Raw genomic sequence first — 16,123 nt, 5'->3', positions numbered from 1 at the left:
TCTTCTCCTTCTTCTTTTTTCTTTCTTCATATTCTTTCCCATATCAATAGACCATCATGGCTCTTTTATCCTCCAAAACTCTCATCAAGGCCCATGCCTTGTGTTTGTTTATCATCGCCGTCTACCTAATGCGATCGCCCGAATTCATCACCGACTCCGATATCGTGTTTATGCTGGGGGAGGTTCTACGCATTGTACAATACCCCCGATGCTTCTCTCATGATCAATTCCTTGCTAATACAATCCTATTGTCAAACAGGATGCAGCCCCATCGCCGTCGCGCCCACAATCCTCCTTCGCCGCCTGCGGCATCCTCCTAATCGCCGAAGCCCTGGTCGACCTGATTCTCGTGACGAAAGTCCCACCTCTCAACGAGGTCGTTGAGATGGCCGAAGCAGCGCGCCAGCACTCCTCCATTCCAGTCGCAGGAGCCATGCGGACAAACCCCTTCCTTACCCGACTCGCCACCATGTACTCGGAGATCTGGACGCTGCTGTCCGCCTCGCGGTTCTGTCTTTTCTTCGCCGTGTCGTTCTTCATCTACCAGAGTAAACAAGTCGCATTGGGAGTGGGAATGGGAACTACCCCGGCTGTGGGCTATGGGACTGCGCCGGAAGCGGTGTCCGGTCTAGATCATCTAAAGAGCCGGGTGATTTTCACTTACGGGTTCATGGAGATGATGTTCTGGTTATGGGTATGTTTTTGGATCTTGGATTGAGACGGTGTTTGGGGTTGGCGTTCTTTGCTAATGGATTTGAAGATCTATCTCACGGTCCGTGACGAGCGACAGGAGATCGCGGCTCGCATTGTCGATGGAGATAGGCAGGTGCAGTAAATGCTGTATCGATCGGAACAGTCGGTTGGAGAGCAATCTCCTCTTCGATGACCTCAGGCGGCACCGAGCCCGTTTACGCACCCTCCCGCCTACAACAACACACTCATCCCCCTTTCTCGGTTCAGTCGTGCTGCCGATGGTAGGGCGTGTTTCATTCAATCCGTACGGTGGTCGATCCATTACATACCGGAAGGGTTGCCTTTTTCACATGGAGTCGGCACGTCTAAGCCATTGCTGTCTAATTTCATCAACCTCCATTGGCTTTTTTCCAGCACCAGTGTGACATTCTTGAGCTGGTATATACAGATCATGCTCGTGTCATAGAATTTTCGAGGGATAGTATCACACTGGGAGGCACCTTGGCGAAAAGTGCAGACTCTTCGCCGGCTTAATCGGTGTCCGAATACCAAAATCCCTTGCAATGTTTGGGTAAACGCTATTGTCAACGAGTCGATGTCATACATTGCGGAGAAACCCGGCGTTTTGCGGGGAGCACGGAAATCGACCTGGGTCTTATAACTGTAGAACATCTGAAACTAGTGTCAATATAATTCATCTGTCAATATCAAACGATATCAGCTAGTCCAGACTCCCATATCGCCGATATCTAGTATATCTTCTACTCTGTCTTTTGGTCGTCATGCTCAAGTGATGAGTAATGGAGAAGATAGGGGCAGTGTTTGCCGTGTTTGCAGCGGTGGATAAGGCATCAGCGGTCTTGTCGATCCAGAGAGTGACGATCGTCGAACACATCCCCATCTCCATGGCACGATGATCCGCTGTCGTTCGCTCACAGTCAGGGAGACTCTCTAATGCGCGGTCGTCGAATACCCATGCATCGCTCGACTTACGGACTACACCTATCCCTACCTCGCCGGCTCGAACCGTTACCCCTCCCTCGCCTTGATATCACCACTATACCAACCTTATGATCCGCATGCGCTCCCATAGCCTACGAGAATAACGAGCATTCAATAACTTCAATCCACCCTCTGAAACATCCTCTCTGTGACAGTCCGGCCCCGATGACGTATCCCATCCCCACGAAGAACCCCCGATGAGCGAGGCAAGGGCAAGTGGGGAGCTCGAGGGCAGTACGCTCGGGAGCAGCTCCCGCGATGGAGAAAAGGAAGGCCGCGCGCACCGGCGAACACACAACCCGAGTGGCTTTCTAGTCGATTCGTCGTTCATCCCTCGTTCGAAAAGCTTGCGCTTGGGCCATCACCGCCCACGTCACTCGGAGCCGGATCGCAAGGAGAAGCGCAGGGCCCCCGAACCAGAACCCGAGACAGAGGCCACGGGGCAGAAGAGACGATCCCGGTTTTCGTGGATTCGACATAAAGAACAACCAAAGGTTTCGCCACTAGCGACGCCGTCGAATGAATCCGTTCCCGAGAATGCTGGTCCCGAGAGTGCTGGTCCCTCTCGGATGCGACAAAATGTGGAGTCGCAGGAAAGTCAAGCGGAGAGAACGGACCCCCAAGGGACGGTCGGGCTGGATCGGGACTCGCTGCAAATCGTCAATCTGGCGCTGAACCTGAGCGAATCCAGGAAGAAGAATAGTCTGGGCCGTTCCGCTTCGAGTCGTATCTCCAGTGGTGGATGGACCGCACCCAATGCGCCGTCTTCCCTATCCTACGCAGATACCCAACCGCCAGTTGCGGGACCCTCCGCCCGGCGCCGTCGCGCTTCTACTCAACTAGCCACTGATGATAGGGGCAAACCTATCAATGCTTCTACTTCAACGGCACCGAACGAGCAACCATCCGTGCAGAATTTCTTACCCCAGTCGGTCGGCCCTGATTCGTTACCGCAAGAATTTTCCCGGAGCACCCTCGCTCGTGCTGAGAAGGCTCGGAATTACTTTGAATTACTCTCCGAGTATCTACGTCTGCTGCACTCCCTTCCTCCTCTCCGCCCATCTGGGGCTAGTGGGTCATCGTCCGGTTCTCCCCCCGTCACGACGGGTGAAGGTCGTGCCTATAATCCTCTCCAGGTCATTCGCAATCGCAAGGTTAGGTTTCGCGAGCGCTGCCCGCTTGTTCCGGAATCTCAAGGGTGGACCGATGTCGAGAAGGTCCATGAATGGGTGGATTTGGTCGAGTCCCGCCATAGCCAGCAGAGCCGTAGCTCATTTGAACGCCTACGGCTGCCACCTTTCGAGAATAGTTCAAAATCGACGGTGCACCATGAGGATATCGAAGAACCAGATTTTATGCCGGCTTCTCCTCCCTCCAGTTTACGAAGGGTCAGTCGTACGAGTAGCGTCAAAGCACGCAGGCCGAGGCTGGACTGGCTGGTCTCGCCCGCTGAGTCTCTCGCTGACGCTGCCTGGGTTGAAAGTGATCTCAACAAGACCAAAATCATTGATAAGGATGGAAACCATCTATATCCGGACCCCGCCTCTATTGTCACCAGCGATGATGAGATGGATGTCGATGCTGGTCAAACACGGCTGCCAAACAATCGACTATCCGTGGATGCCGATCAACACACCTCGCGCACCTCTTTGTCAAGTACTTCTTCCTTCCTGCCAGCAGATCTCAAGGGGACAGACCGTGGGAGGCGTCGTCACAGAGCTCCGGTGTCGCCTCAATTCCCGCAAAGCAAACCCGCCATGCCGGACCGCGTTGGGTCGAAGAGAGACAAGCTCAATATGCGGTCGATCAGCTCTTTGAGTACATCAAGCACCTCCGACGACGACTACTACAACTCTCGCTCGGATTACACGAAATCTTACAAGCAGTTACAGAGATCAAATGTTCCCCTTGGAAGAGGAAGTGCCGACGACGTGAAGCGCATGCCCACGCTGCAACCCATAAAGCCCACAAGACATTCTTGGTCTGAACGAAGGGCCTCGGTATCCTCCGGGCGCAGTTTCGGTGATCGATATGATCCTCTGACATCTCTCGCGGCTCTGGACAGCATCAGGTCTGCCAATACTACTTATGCGGAGCATTTCCCGAGTATTGCTTCTCCTTTATCCTCCGCTTCGAGCCGTTCCCCTTCGCCTACAAAGCGATTGTCGCGCGCCGTTGGCTCCCGGAGCAGAAGCAGCATTAGATTCAAAGAGCCTCCCGACCGTCACTCTATGGAATCTGTGGCTCTTCATAAGGAAAGTCTGGAAGGCCCCCCACGCTCACCCAAACTGGGGCCGGGCCCTCCGCCGGATCGAGCTCCTCCAGCTCAACAGGACGACCCTAGTAGGCCAAGCCTACATACCCGAAAAGGATCAATCCAAGAATCTAAATTGCGTGGGATCTTCAAAGGTCCTGGGAAAATCGCAGGAAAGGTGGGGAATGAGGTGTCGAAGATGGGCGACCTTATTAAGAAGAAAGACCACCAACCGCACTCGAGAAAGTCGTCCGCAAACAGCATCACGACGGACGAGAATGCTTCTGAGACAGAGGATCCGAAAGGTGAAAAGACCTCTAGCCGCATGGCTTTGCTTCGCCGTCTACCCACATTCGCCGATGAGTCCACTCGTCCTCGCAAAGATCCGGACAAGTCCTTGAAGACCAGTGCGCCGAACCCATCCTCGCCCGTCTTAACGTCACCGCGGGATGGCCTGGCAGGGGAGCTGAAGGCTTTAGGGCTCGGTAGTCCTCGAAGACATGCCACAGACACACAGCTCTACAGTATCGGAGAGTCGCAGGGCAAAAGCGAGCGCGTTCCGGCATCTCAAAAGGCATCCGAAGCGCCTGCACGAATTTCGAAGCCAGAGAGGGCCATGACCTTTGGGCCCGAGCTGCACAGCATCCAAAAGCAGATCAAGAAACGTCGTCATCAGGATCCTACTGGTTCTTTCACCATGCATCGTCCTCCTGTCACGGGGCTGGCACAGGCACAAGCATCGACTGCGTCGTCGCCTCGGAGGCCCCTCACCCCGTTATCCGGCCAGTCACGGAGCTGGAGCATCTCTCGTCGCAGCGTCAGCTCTTCACTCAGCTCCGGGGTGCCAAACAAACGCGAGGTTGAACGCACGCGGGCCCTCCTCCTTTCGTCCGGGGTTAAAGCTCGAGAGATCACCCGTCGCGCCGAAAGCGTTCGCACCCCAACGCCTGAATTTCTTCTTCGCGCGTACGGCACTGACGCTCCCATCCCGGCCGTCGCCCGACTACACGAGCATGATCTAGCCGCTCGACGACTGCTCGAAGAGTTCGAGAAAACGCACCGTCGCTTCCAGACCTCGTTGGATCACTTCACACGCGACACGTCGGCGCCTCTGCGCTCGCAGCTCAGCAAATTGGAAGACACAGTCGATCAGTCGATCAACCCGCGCGTCCGTACCACGACGCAAGAAGCCGAGGCGTTGAGCATCCAGCTCAACACAACGAGCACACTCGCTGTGAAACAACTCAGCGACGCGCTCGACCGGGGAGTCCGCAAGCGCCATCGCCGGCTCCGCTGGCTGCGACGCGCGGGCTTTGTGATGCTCGAGTGGGCGCTGGTCGGGATGCTTTGGTGGGTGTGGCTGATTGTCATGGCGTTTAAGCTCCTCCGGGGGGTGCTCCGGGGTACAATCTCCGGTGTGCGATGGGTTTTGTGGTTGTAATTGGGGTGTCTTTGAGTTGCATTCGCTTTCAGCCACTGTATGATACCCTTTTTCTTTTCTTTATGTTTTTTTCTTCGGAGGTTTGTTCTTTCCAGCTGTGGCTGGTTGACCTTGTCATCTTTGTTTTTGTATTATAATCATGCTCCTTTACTTGTGGCCACTTTCCATACAGATTTTAATTATGAATGTCCATCTATGCGACTTAATAAATTGGATGCTACACATACAAACCGCCTTAATATAGCTAATGGGAATTGGATAAGATGGATTATACCATGGATGAGGAAGTATATAGATTGTAGTGGAGTGTGTCATGTGACCTGCATTATGTCATTGGATTCACGTCAAAACAATCTGGCCAATTCTCTCCTCCATCTTGCCAATTGTCTTCATCTTGTATAAATTCGCGATTCAATCTGATAATATTGGTACCTGGGTACGGTACGGTTGACCAGATCGAGTGACAATATGGATCCGAGCTACAAGGCTCGCAAAGAAGCTTTCGTGTCAAATCTCGCGGGAGGAACCATCCTCGAGATCAATGCCGTCAGTTTAGTCGCGCCGGTGAGTACCCTGGCTCTGTTTCTAGCGATTATAGAGATGCTAATGATGATACGTGGACTCTAGGCCTCGATCTTTGTATGGTCGGTCCTGCAATCTCGACTGTCCTTTTTCACACCCAACAGCCCAGCAGCACTGGTGGCAGACTTCTTCCTCAATGTCCTAGGCATCCTGTTCGCGACAACGGTGTACTCCTCTGCACCATGGGTCCTGAACCTCCTTCTTATCTCTCCAGCAATTTTGCTGCTCTTCAACCAGCCGTCGTCTCGCGCGCAGCAAAAAGCGAAACCCCCGCGCGCATCAACAGCCGGTAAAGATGCCTCAAAGCAATCACCATCAGAGTCGTCCTCCTCCCTCCCCATCCACCCGTTCCTCACGACCTACCGCGGCGCCATGATGATCATTACCTGCATCGCAATTCTCGCCGTCGACTTCCGCATCTTCCCGCGCCGGTTCGCCAAGGTCGAAAATTGGGGCACATCCCTCATGGACCTAGGCGTCGGATCGTTCGTCTTCTCCGGCGGCGTCGTGTCCGCGCGGTCTGGTCTCAAACTCCAGAGCGACAACACCGCCGCAAAGCGCACGCTCGCGCAGAGACTCGCATCTTCCATGCGCCACTCCATCCCACTGCTCGTGCTGGGCCTAATCCGCCTATACAGCGTCAAGGGACTGGACTACGCAGAGCACGTAACCGAGTACGGCGTGCACTGGAACTTCTTCTTCACGCTGGGGCTCCTCCCGCCCTTCGTCGAGATCTTCGACGCGCTATACGCGCTCATCCCGTCTTACGAGATCCTATCCCTAGTAATCGCCTTCCTCTACCAGGTCGCGCTCGAGTCGACCGACCTCAAAAGCTACATCCTGGTATCCCCCCGCGGACCCGACCTCCTCTCCAAGAACCGCGAAGGCATCTTCTCCTTCCTAGGCTACCTTGCCATCTTCCTCTGCGGCCGCGCGACCGGCATGCGCGTCATCCCGCGCGGCACCTCAGCAAGCACATCCCCCGCCCAAGCGCGCAAGAACGTCCTCCTCAGCCTAGCCATCCAGACCCTCCTCTGGACAGGCCTCTTCCTGCTAAACTCAACCTACGCCCTCGGCTACGGCGCCAACATCCCCGTCTCGCGCCGCCTAGCAAACATGCCCTACGTGCTCTGGGTATCAGCCTTCAACAACGCACAACTCCTCCTCTTCTGCCTCGCCGAAACGCTCTTCTTCCCCTCCGTGCACCGCGCGACCGGCAAAGACGGCGAGCGCGAGCGCACGGCGTTCGCGACGAGTCGCATCATGGCGGCGTTTAACCGGAACGGCCTGGCGCTGTTTTTGATTGCGAATTTGCTGACGGGCGCTGTCAATCTGGGCTTTAATACGCTGGATATGAGTACCGCTCAGGCGGTGGGTGTTTTGGTGGGGTATGCGGCTGTTGTGACGGGTGTTGCGGTGGGGTTGGATGTAGCTGATGTCAAGCTTACCTTGTAGTTCTTTACTATTTTGTTTGTATATATAGTGGGGCTTTGAGTCGCCGCGGATGCATAAAAGATAATCTAATAGTGCATGACAATCGTATGGTGGGCATAACCACATACGTATATATCCACGAGATCAATGATAAAGTAGAGTAAATAATATAACACTATTAACACAAGATATATAAAAGAAGAAGAAAAAACCAGCAAGCTACACAACACAGCAAAAAATCAAATCAAATCTTCAACCCCCAACTCCGCCCAAGTCCCAACGCAGTAGACCCCATAAACCCAAGACACTCTTTCACACCACCAACCTTATCCCCAAGCGCCTGGGTATCCTCGAAGCGGCGCTCGACGAAGGCCTCAGTGGCAGCGAGATCGGGGCTCGAATCCCGGGTGAGGACGACCTCCGCGGAGGCGTACACGGCTGAGACGGCTAGACGCTTGGTGTACCAGGAGGCGTCGACGGAGGTATCGCCGGCGAGGGCGAGGATATCGTCTGAGAGGGCGTGGAGCTCGGAAAGGGAGAGCGGGACGTGGCTGGGGAGGGACATGAGTGCTAGGGCCTGTTTTTGTTAGCGTTTGGACTTTTATATGTGTAATTATGTGTAGTGTAGAGGTGGTTATGGAGGAGAGGGGGAAGAGAACTAACATCCTGCCATTGATTCCGCACATCGGCGTTCATGCGCAACCGCTCCATAATGAGCATCTTAGTCTTCTGCTCGACGGACAATTCGCGGGGTCCATTCTTCCGGAACAGGCCATTGTCGACAGCAGCGCGGAGGAGGCCTCTCCGACTAGCCAGCCAAAAGAGTATCAAGTCGAATTCACCGCGGGGGAGGAGCTGAACGGAGACGTCGAGGAAGCCGGCATCGCGGGCGCCGAGGGTGAGGGCGTCGCGGGTGAAACCCAGCTGGGGAACGTGGCGGAGGGCGGCGGTGAGGATGGTGGTCTGGGAGTTGGTGTATTCGTGGTCTGGAGTGGGCTGGTGCGTCGAGTGGTATTTCCTGCGGGGGATGGAGGGGGTCGTGGTCTTTGTCGTGGGTGTGCTGGGCCGGGTGTGCTGGCAGTGGTAGAGGCGAGGAGATTGGGTGATGGGTCGGAGGGTTGTGCGGGAGGGACGGGATACGGATGCGATAGAGGTTAGGAGGGGTCGCCGGGCGGCGAGAATCGTTGAGGGAGCCATTGGAGGGTGGATAGAAACGAAATTGAGGGTGTTGTCGGATTATATGGAGGACCAAAAGTGAGGTTAAAGTGAGAGAGACGTGAAGGCGGTGAGGTATTGGCATTCCACTCCCGGCAATTGAATATACATAATATTATGCAGTCATCACATTAACTATCTGCAAACTAAGGTGTCTAGGCATCTCGCAATTGACTCCAGCCCAGTGATCAGGGAAAGAATGAAAGATGAGGAAATAAAATTAAAAAAAAAAAAAAAACAAATATAGCAGCAAGGCAAAAAAGAAACTCCCTGACAGGGAATCGAACCCTGGTCTCCCGCGCTTGTAAGGAATTCTTGACAAGCGGAAATCATAACCACTAGACCATCAAGGACTTGTTATAGTATTGCTTGGCGGTTGACTACTATCCGGCTGTCGCCGCGGCGTGCCGAGCATCGCCCCACTCGGTCTCGGGAGTGGGAGTATCCCACCAAGCTGCCAGTTGATGACCTGCGGTTGTGGCTTAAGTTTGAGGTATACTTTAATGGTACAAGAACAATGGGAGTGAAATAAATTAGAAATTAAAAAAAGAATAAGACAAGCGAAAGAAAAATATATTGATAGAAAAAAAGAAACCAAATTAAAGGTAAAAGGAAAAAAGGATAAGAGAGAAAGAGACCAGACAAGAGGAAGAGAACGTGCAAGGAGAATGAGGATGGATATAGCAACAAAGCAAAAAAGAAACTCCCTGACAGGGAATCGAACCCTGGTCTCCCGCGCTTGTATGGATAATACCATGACAAGCGGAAATCATAACCACTAGACCATCAAGGAATTGTTATTTAGCATGCTGAGCTTTACGCCTGTTGTTCCATCCTAATGATATGGGAACAAAACCACAATAATACACTTTCGGATTGCAAATAATAAACAAGTTAATACCCAGATACAGTACAGACTCGGTGCAAACACATTGGGACTTTAGCCTTGGTAATCTCTGCTATAACTAATCAGTAAGACACACCACAGGTATTGCAGTATGGAATGCCCAAATCCTTAATACTAGTCTGTTTGTTTACCAGGCTAATGCTTTCACGGGCTTGGTTTGAAATACTCTCAAATTCTTGATATGTGAATATTCCATAGACTCTTTAATCATCGACTAGGGACAGTTTACTTACATGAAGAAGCATAGCATCACGTGGTGATACCATACATCAGCTGGTTTAATGTGAGTACTCTGTGACTAGGTAGTACATAGAAGTGCTACTGCAGGCAGGCTAAGTTCGTACACTGCGCTCATGCTCAGATGCCTGTGACACCGCGTTCATGACTGTTGCAGATAAAAAGAGAATCGCAAGGGAGTCATAATCCTTTTGGCCTTCGTAAGTAAATCCCTACTCAGTGTGATAAAAAAATATGTGTTAAATCTAAAGCCACAGATCACTAAAAACTGACGATAATCATCCGGAATGATTAGCAAAAAGAACTCCCTGACAGGGAATCGAACCCTGGTCTCCCGCGCTTGTATGGGTAAACCATGACAAGCGGAAATCATAACCACTAGACCATCAAGGACTTGTTATATAATCAACAAGTCCTTTGTAATATTAGAGACACTCTCTCATTAACATACTACCTCACTATGCTCGGAGCGAAAGGCATAGATCGTGCGTCTCCTCTGACAGCTTGGGGGGTGTGGATATTGGATACAAATATAGTACCATATGTCTCGGTACAATAATGCCATCCGACATTGTAAAATCGGCCAGGAATGAAAGGGGTTGCTGTAATCGAACATAGCTTGAGGTTACAGCAGGTTTCTGTAGTGGTGGGACAGGACAGCAGTACAACGAGCAAAGACCATTGAGGATGGGATTCGATAAATGCGGTTTCTTTTATGATCTATTGTCATTGAATGTTCAAGTGCTCTGAGTAAAATTCCTTGATTCGCTGTTCTAATCATGGGTCATATATGCATCCGGCTATGCAGCCAGGATACTACGGCAGCATTCAGGCATCAACTTTATTTACTCCACCCATGGCAAGAACTTTGCCTGTTTCATATCGAGATTTCATTTTTGGGACTTGATATGGGATTTTTCGAGTTATAGGTATGGTGGAAGACAGGCATTATCTTCTTTTGAAGTAGGGTTGTGTCGGAGCGAACTTGAAGGCTTGTTGCTCGTTTATATATAGTTTGACCGGGTCAACCTGATCGTCTTGTCGAAAAGCAAAGAGACAGCGAAGAAGAGGCAACCGTTCTGGGAGTTTCCAATATGAAACATTATTATGGCCCTCAAATGCAATACACCGACATAAATTTTTTTTTTAAAAAAAAGGTTGAACAGAAAAGTGAAAAACAAGCGATCCAATACTAGGGGAATAGTATTAAATCGGCAAAAAGAACTCCCTGACAGGGAATCGAACCCTGGTCTCCCGCGCTTGTTTGGATAAACCATGACAAGCGGAAATCATAACCACTAGACCATCAAGGATCTGTTAAAGAACGGCTTTTCTAAAATGACTTAAGTCTAGAGTCAGTGAAGGCAGCCTGGAATCAAGGGCGGAATCGTCGGACATAAACAACATTACAGGAATCCATGCATCACCCAAACAATCTCAGCATGCCATCCCTCGTTCGACTCCTGGTCATTCTCCCTTCTTGCGTTGGTCCATCTTTCCTTCGTCTACGCTTCAATGGTTGGCGCACTCTGCTTTCCCTCCAACCCGTTTGACTGATTCTTGTCTTCCGGGGTTCACTTCTGTTCACGATGCGACTCATACAATCCCTGTCTTTGTTCCTCGCTGGTCTTTCGACGGTTCTCGCAGATGTTGAGTTTGTTGTCCCGACGACAGGTACCATATTCAAAGCTGGAGATGTCGTGACGGCGCATTGGAGGGACACAGGCCGCTTCCCTCGAATCTCGGACCTGACCACGTACGATCTATACCTCTGCACCGGTGGAGATACACCAGGAACCCACGTAAGACTTTTCACATCCATGTAATGCTCAGTGGTCTGTTAACCAGAGACTGACCTCTAAAGACGGAATTATCAACCCTTGTACAAGGGGCGAGGTTTGCGCGAGGCAATTCGGTTTCCTTCAGGATCGACCCCGAATTCGCGAGCCACGAACCAAATGCATAGTAAGGACAACAAAATCGGTCGGCGATGAACTGGAAACTGTTAGGATGCTGACACTGGTCTAGCTTCCTCAAGATGGACTCGACAGGCCCCGAAGCTTCCGTCATCAATTTGTCCCAGCGGTTCTCCGTGTTCGGCGCCCATGCTGTCGAAGAGAGGCTGCAAGAAGAATCCCAAAACGGGTCCCTGGAGAAACGACAAGGTTTAGCAGCGCAGGGGGCACAGGGAGCGGCGGGAGCACAGGCGGCACCAGTAGCGCAGGCACCGCAGGCCACTGGAAGCTACACAATCCCCTACAGCTTGCAGACAGGGCCGACACGATATGCCCCCCAACCCAAGCCACCTGGAACGACCATTCCGCCCAAAAATGTCAAGCCGACACCACAGAACCCAACCAGCCCGTACGTCGTGGCAATCACTCACCTTCCCCAGCCAACTGTCGAGACCACCACGTCGGAAGACCCGACGCGTACTGTTTGGGAAATGGAGAACACTGTATGGTTCCTGCCTCTGTATGGATGAATAATATGCTAACGATTTGCATAATAGGCTGCCCCGGCTCCACACCCGCATGGTTCGAAGGGCAAGCGTGAGGGATGAACGGATTAGATCTTGTCCTGCAATAGTCCGAGGTGAGCGTGGGATCACTGGTACTTGTACTGTATTTCTTTCAAACTGTAATCATATCTACATCGTCCGCTGTGATGTCATACTGTAGATCATCCAGTAAACAAAAGAACAGACGAAAATCACATGGAGACTTTCCCGCTTCTCCGAGGACCGCCTTATCGCCACGTGACTTTCCCGGTCTCCGCCTCGCTCTTCTCATTCCATCCTGCATTTCCACTTCTTCCTCCCTTTCCTCCTCTCCAAACCCCTCAATTCCTAAACATGTCGGCTGTGCAACCCTTGAGAAGAGGTCTTCACCTCGTGGCATCGCGATCCGTCGCCACCAGCGGTCCCCTGGCGGCCAATGCCTCCGTCCAATTGCTTGCTCGGCAGCAACGGACGTCATCGCGTCTCCCCGCGCTGGGACGCTCGCTTGCCCCTCGTCCGTGGGGAGCGCCCGCACTCTCCCAGCAAGGCGCAGTCCGCCATTATGCTTCCCCCTCCACCCCGTTGAGGAAGACCCAGCTGTATGACCTGCATGTGGCACATGGCGGCAAGATGGTGCCCTTTGGCGGGTTTTCCATGCCCCTGCAGTACTCGGATCTCAGCCATGTTGAGAGTCATATGTGGACCCGCGAGAAGGCCAGTGTCTTTGACGTTAGCCATATGTATGGAATCCAATGCCAATTGTAATGGGCAAAAGAGGCTTTGCTAACCGCGATTGACTCGACAGGGTGCAGCATCAACTTTCCGGTCCCGGTGCGATGGATCTCCTGATGAAGGTGTCGCCCTCGTCCCTGGACAAGCTGAAGGAAAACACATCTACGCTATCGTGCCTGCTGGAGGATGGCACGGGCGGTATCGTCGATGACTGCGTCATCACCCGCCGCTCTGCCGACACCTTCTATTTCGTCACCAACGCCGGCCGCCGCGACGAAGATCTTGCCTTCCTGGAGGCCGAGATCTCGGCCTACAAGGCCGCGCACGGCCCCGACAGCCTGAAGTGGGAGATCCTCGAGAACCGCGGCTTGGTCGCTCTGCAGGGTCCGCTGGCCGCCTCCGTTCTGCAGGCCCACGCCGTCGACACCGACCTCAGCACCCTCTACTTCGGCAACTGCCGCGAGATCCACCTCACGCTGCCCGGGGGCGAGCAGACCGCCGAGCCGCTTCTCGTGTCGCGCACCGGCTACACCGGCGAAGACGGCTTCGAGATCTCGATCCCCACCGCGAAGGACGCGGGTCTGCCCCAGAAGGTCACGGAGCTGCTGCTGGCCGACCCGGCCCAGGTGCGCCTGGCTGGTCTGGCGGCGCGCGACTCTCTCCGTCTTGAGGCCGGTATGTGCCTCTACGGCAGCGACATTTCGACGTCGCAGACGCCCCCCGGCGCTAGTCTGGGCTGGGTGGTCGGCAAGGACCGCCGCGACCCGGCGGCCAAGCCCTTCAACGGTGCGGCTACGATCCGGCCCCAGCTCGCCTCTCCGGCCAAGACGCTCTCGCAGCGTCGCGTCGGCTTCACGGTCGAGAAGGGCCCGCCGGCGCGCGAGGGCGCCTTCCTGGTCGACCTGAACGACGAGTCGCGGACGCCGATCGGCGTGATCACGTCGGGTCTGCCGAGCCCCTCGCTGGGCGGGACCAACATCGCCATGGGGTACGTGAAGAACGGGATGCACAAGAAGGGCACCGAGGTTGGAGTGGTTGTGCGGAACAAGGTGCGCAAGGCCGTGGTGACGGCGATGCCGTGGATTGAGAGCAAGTTCTACCGTCCCAAGGCATGATCTTGTTTCTTTTTTCTTTTCTTTCTTCCGGTTTAGAACGACGTCCCGCATGTACATATAGTTATACGAATTTTTAGCGACGGCAGAATTTGATTGTGAGCAGCCACTGAGGCACTGACAAGGCTTTTCCTTTTCATTTTCCAGAACTAATTCTGACAAGCTGACATTCTCGGATGATCGAGGCGAGATTTGGAATGCGGCCGCATGGCTCGACCTGTCAATCAATGGTGCGACACCCCCATGAATGATTCGGATTAAGATCGATTGTGATCTCTCCCACCGCTTCTGGTAAGCGACAGAGCTCCTAAAGGAGGCGATTCCACATCTGTCTTGCAAGATAGAGCGAGTGGGTGAATCGAATGGCCGTTTCCGTCCATCTCACATACCAGAGCTTTTCCCGATTTCTCGCACCCTCTGACCTCCCCTCGCTCTTTCTCATTTAAAATGAATAAAATAACTACGAATGTAGATCATTCTGCATCATCTCCGGTGAAGGACAGTATAGTTCAACATGATGCAAACTAGAAAATCGGTTTTCTGCCGAGCGCTGCAGATCCTCCTCGTGACATGCACGCTCTACTTTTTCTACGCCACCGTCCTCGAGAAAGCCCGCGAGGCGTCATGGTCGGATGCGGTGTCTGATTTCGTGCGCCGGTCGCTCAGCGATGGCGTGTTTGGGCATATTGGGAACCGTACTCTGGGGGTAAGCTTCTACGAGCCGTGTCGCTGGTTGTCGACAGTAGTGACTTACGACTATAGTTCGAGCATATCTACGCGATTGGGCTGGAGGAGCGAACGGACAAGCGGGATTTCATGGCCCTCACGACTGCAGTCTCGGGAATCACGGTGCAATGGATGGATGGAGTCCGGCCGGATGAGCTGCACGAGAAGTCTCTACCGCAGGGCTATAACCTGACGTTGATGAAGCCTGCGGCTGTAGGCTGCTGGCGGGCGCACATGAATGCACTGAACGAGTCCGTCCCCCGCAACCCCTCAGGTAGCAGACGAACCCAGACTGATAAAACGCAGCATGCTCTCCAATGGCTACTCGACAGCGCTCATCCTCGAAGACGACGCCGACTGGGACGTGACCCTCCGGGCGCAACTGCAAGAGTTCGCCGTCGGGCTCCACGCCCTGAAAGGCACGCGCAAGATCTCCAAAGAAGCCCCCTACGGCGTCGACTGGGACGTTCTCTGGATCGGCGGGTGCGCGTCGGGCCCCAACTCCAGCGAGACCGACTTCTACGCCATCCCCAACGACCCGACCGTGCCACGGACAGAGCACCGCGGCACCTGGGGCGGGCCCCTGGAGCAGTGGAAGGAGCAGTACCCGGAGTATCCGGAGGACTCGACGCGGTTCGTGTACCGGTCTGCGATGGGGTGCTGCACGTACGGGTACGCGGTGTCGAAGCGGGGGGCGCAGAACGTGCTGATGCAGCTGTCGGTGGATCACATTGAGGGGGCGATCGATAATGCGATGAGTGATCTCTGCGGATTTCATCCCAACCGCACGCGGATCGAGTGCTACGCGCCGTTTCCGAACCTCGTGGGCACGTATCGCCGGGCGGGGTCGGCGGCGCGGGACTCGGATATTAATGTGCTTGATTGGGATCAGGTGCATGGGGAGGAGGCGTGGAATCTGATCTACAGTACGAGGATGAATATTCATCGGTTGGTGGCGGGGGAGCGCACGGTGTATTCGCAGTGGGATGAGGACGTGCCGTGGTCGGATAGGGAGATGAATCTGGATGAGTTTGTGTATCCCCGGGGGCATCTAGTGAGGGGGTAGGGGGTGGGCTGTTTATGAGACTTGGAATTGATTCTCTTTATCTTCTCTTCATCTTCTCTTCATGTTCACTTTCACGTCCCTGGCTGATGCTCATCTTAGTAATTTGAGAGATCCACCATGGGGCACGCATACAACCCTAGATTAGACACATTCCGCAAACGGCCATGTTGGAGATGGAAGGTCTGGGTCAGCGTCTGCTCTAGACCATCGACACTTGGTTCC

At 53.6% G+C, this 16,123-nt stretch overlaps 8 protein-coding genes and 4 non-coding genes across 12 annotated transcripts; 6 read left to right on the top strand and 6 right to left on the bottom strand.

The window, feature by feature from the left end:
• Positions 1–56: 56 nt before the first annotated feature.
• P168DRAFT_317512 (uncharacterized protein) lies at positions 57–835 on the top strand (the record flags this gene model as incomplete). The annotated part of the gene is made up of 3 exons (XM_024840111.1): positions 57–194; positions 260–694; positions 761–835. The coding sequence occupies 3 exons, from the start codon at positions 57–59 to the stop codon at positions 833–835; spliced, it is 648 nt and encodes a 215-aa protein (XP_024694605.1).
• A 766-nt stretch (positions 836–1,601) lies between these two features.
• On the top strand, positions 1,602–5,600 carry P168DRAFT_289405 (uncharacterized protein). Its single transcript, XM_024836995.1, has one exon. It carries the CDS (start codon positions 1,893–1,895, stop codon positions 5,388–5,390), a length of 3,498 nt encoding a protein of 1,165 aa, XP_024694604.1. The 5' UTR covers positions 1,602–1,892; the 3' UTR covers positions 5,391–5,600.
• Positions 5,601–5,783: 183 nt separating this feature from the next.
• Positions 5,784–7,502, top strand: gwt1 (putative GPI anchor biosynthesis protein Gwt1). The gene is made up of 2 exons (XM_024834251.1): positions 5,784–5,954; positions 6,018–7,502. Exons 1-2 carry the CDS (start codon positions 5,859–5,861, stop codon positions 7,425–7,427), a joined length of 1,506 nt encoding a protein of 501 aa, XP_024694603.1. The 5' UTR covers positions 5,784–5,858; the 3' UTR covers positions 7,428–7,502.
• Positions 7,503–7,551: 49 nt separating this feature from the next.
• On the bottom strand, positions 7,552–8,641 carry P168DRAFT_326299 (uncharacterized protein). Its single transcript, XM_024841110.1, has 2 exons — positions 8,070–8,641; positions 7,552–7,983 (listed from the first exon to the last, which is right to left on the bottom strand). The coding sequence occupies exons 1-2, from the start codon at positions 8,601–8,603 to the stop codon at positions 7,651–7,653; spliced, it is 867 nt and encodes a 288-aa protein (XP_024694602.1). The 5' UTR covers positions 8,604–8,641; the 3' UTR covers positions 7,552–7,650.
• Positions 8,642–8,887: 246 nt separating this feature from the next.
• P168DRAFT_t79 lies at positions 8,888–8,974 on the bottom strand. The gene has a single exon. It is a non-coding gene; the product is annotated as a tRNA-Asp (tRNA).
• Positions 8,975–9,324: 350 nt separating this feature from the next.
• P168DRAFT_t78 lies at positions 9,325–9,414 on the bottom strand. The gene has a single exon. It is a non-coding gene; the product is annotated as a tRNA-Asp (tRNA).
• Positions 9,415–10,069: 655 nt separating this feature from the next.
• Positions 10,070–10,158, bottom strand: P168DRAFT_t77. Its single transcript has one exon. It is a non-coding gene; the product is annotated as a tRNA-Asp (tRNA).
• Positions 10,159–10,546: 388 nt separating this feature from the next.
• P168DRAFT_289402 (uncharacterized protein) lies at positions 10,547–11,277 on the bottom strand. The gene has a single exon (XM_024836994.1). It carries the CDS (start codon positions 11,040–11,042, stop codon positions 10,770–10,772), a length of 273 nt encoding a protein of 90 aa, XP_024694601.1. The 5' UTR covers positions 11,043–11,277; the 3' UTR covers positions 10,547–10,769.
• Positions 10,990–11,078, bottom strand: P168DRAFT_t76. Its single transcript has one exon. It is a non-coding gene; the product is annotated as a tRNA-Asp (tRNA).
• Positions 11,278–11,354: 77 nt separating the features above from the next.
• P168DRAFT_317508 (putative beta-1,6-glucan biosynthesis protein (Knh1)) lies at positions 11,355–12,328 on the top strand (the record flags this gene model as incomplete). The annotated part of the gene is made up of 4 exons (XM_024840110.1): positions 11,355–11,567; positions 11,630–11,730; positions 11,794–12,223; positions 12,278–12,328. 4 exons carry the CDS (start codon positions 11,355–11,357, stop codon positions 12,326–12,328), a joined length of 795 nt encoding a protein of 264 aa, XP_024694600.1.
• A 276-nt stretch (positions 12,329–12,604) lies between these two features.
• Positions 12,605–14,400, top strand: P168DRAFT_133325 (glycine decarboxylase subunit T). The gene is made up of 3 exons (XM_024832699.1): positions 12,605–13,005; positions 13,071–14,207; positions 14,273–14,400. Exons 1-2 carry the CDS (start codon positions 12,620–12,622, stop codon positions 14,110–14,112), a joined length of 1,428 nt encoding a protein of 475 aa, XP_024694599.1. The 5' UTR covers positions 12,605–12,619; the 3' UTR covers positions 14,113–14,207; positions 14,273–14,400.
• Positions 14,401–14,626: 226 nt separating this feature from the next.
• Positions 14,627–15,901, top strand: P168DRAFT_233190 (uncharacterized protein; the record flags this gene model as incomplete). Its single annotated transcript, XM_024833357.1, has 3 exons — positions 14,627–14,815; positions 14,872–15,086; positions 15,142–15,901. 3 exons carry the CDS (start codon positions 14,627–14,629, stop codon positions 15,899–15,901), a joined length of 1,164 nt encoding a protein of 387 aa, XP_024694598.1.
• Between the last annotated feature and the right edge of the window lie 222 nt (positions 15,902–16,123).

Source organism: Aspergillus campestris (assembly GCF_002847485.1).
Source record: "Aspergillus campestris IBT 28561 chromosome Unknown P168scaffold_4, whole genome shotgun sequence".
NCBI lineage: Eukaryota > Fungi > Ascomycota > Eurotiomycetes > Eurotiales > Aspergillaceae > Aspergillus > Aspergillus campestris.
This window is presented reverse-complemented; position numbering and strand designations above follow the sequence as displayed.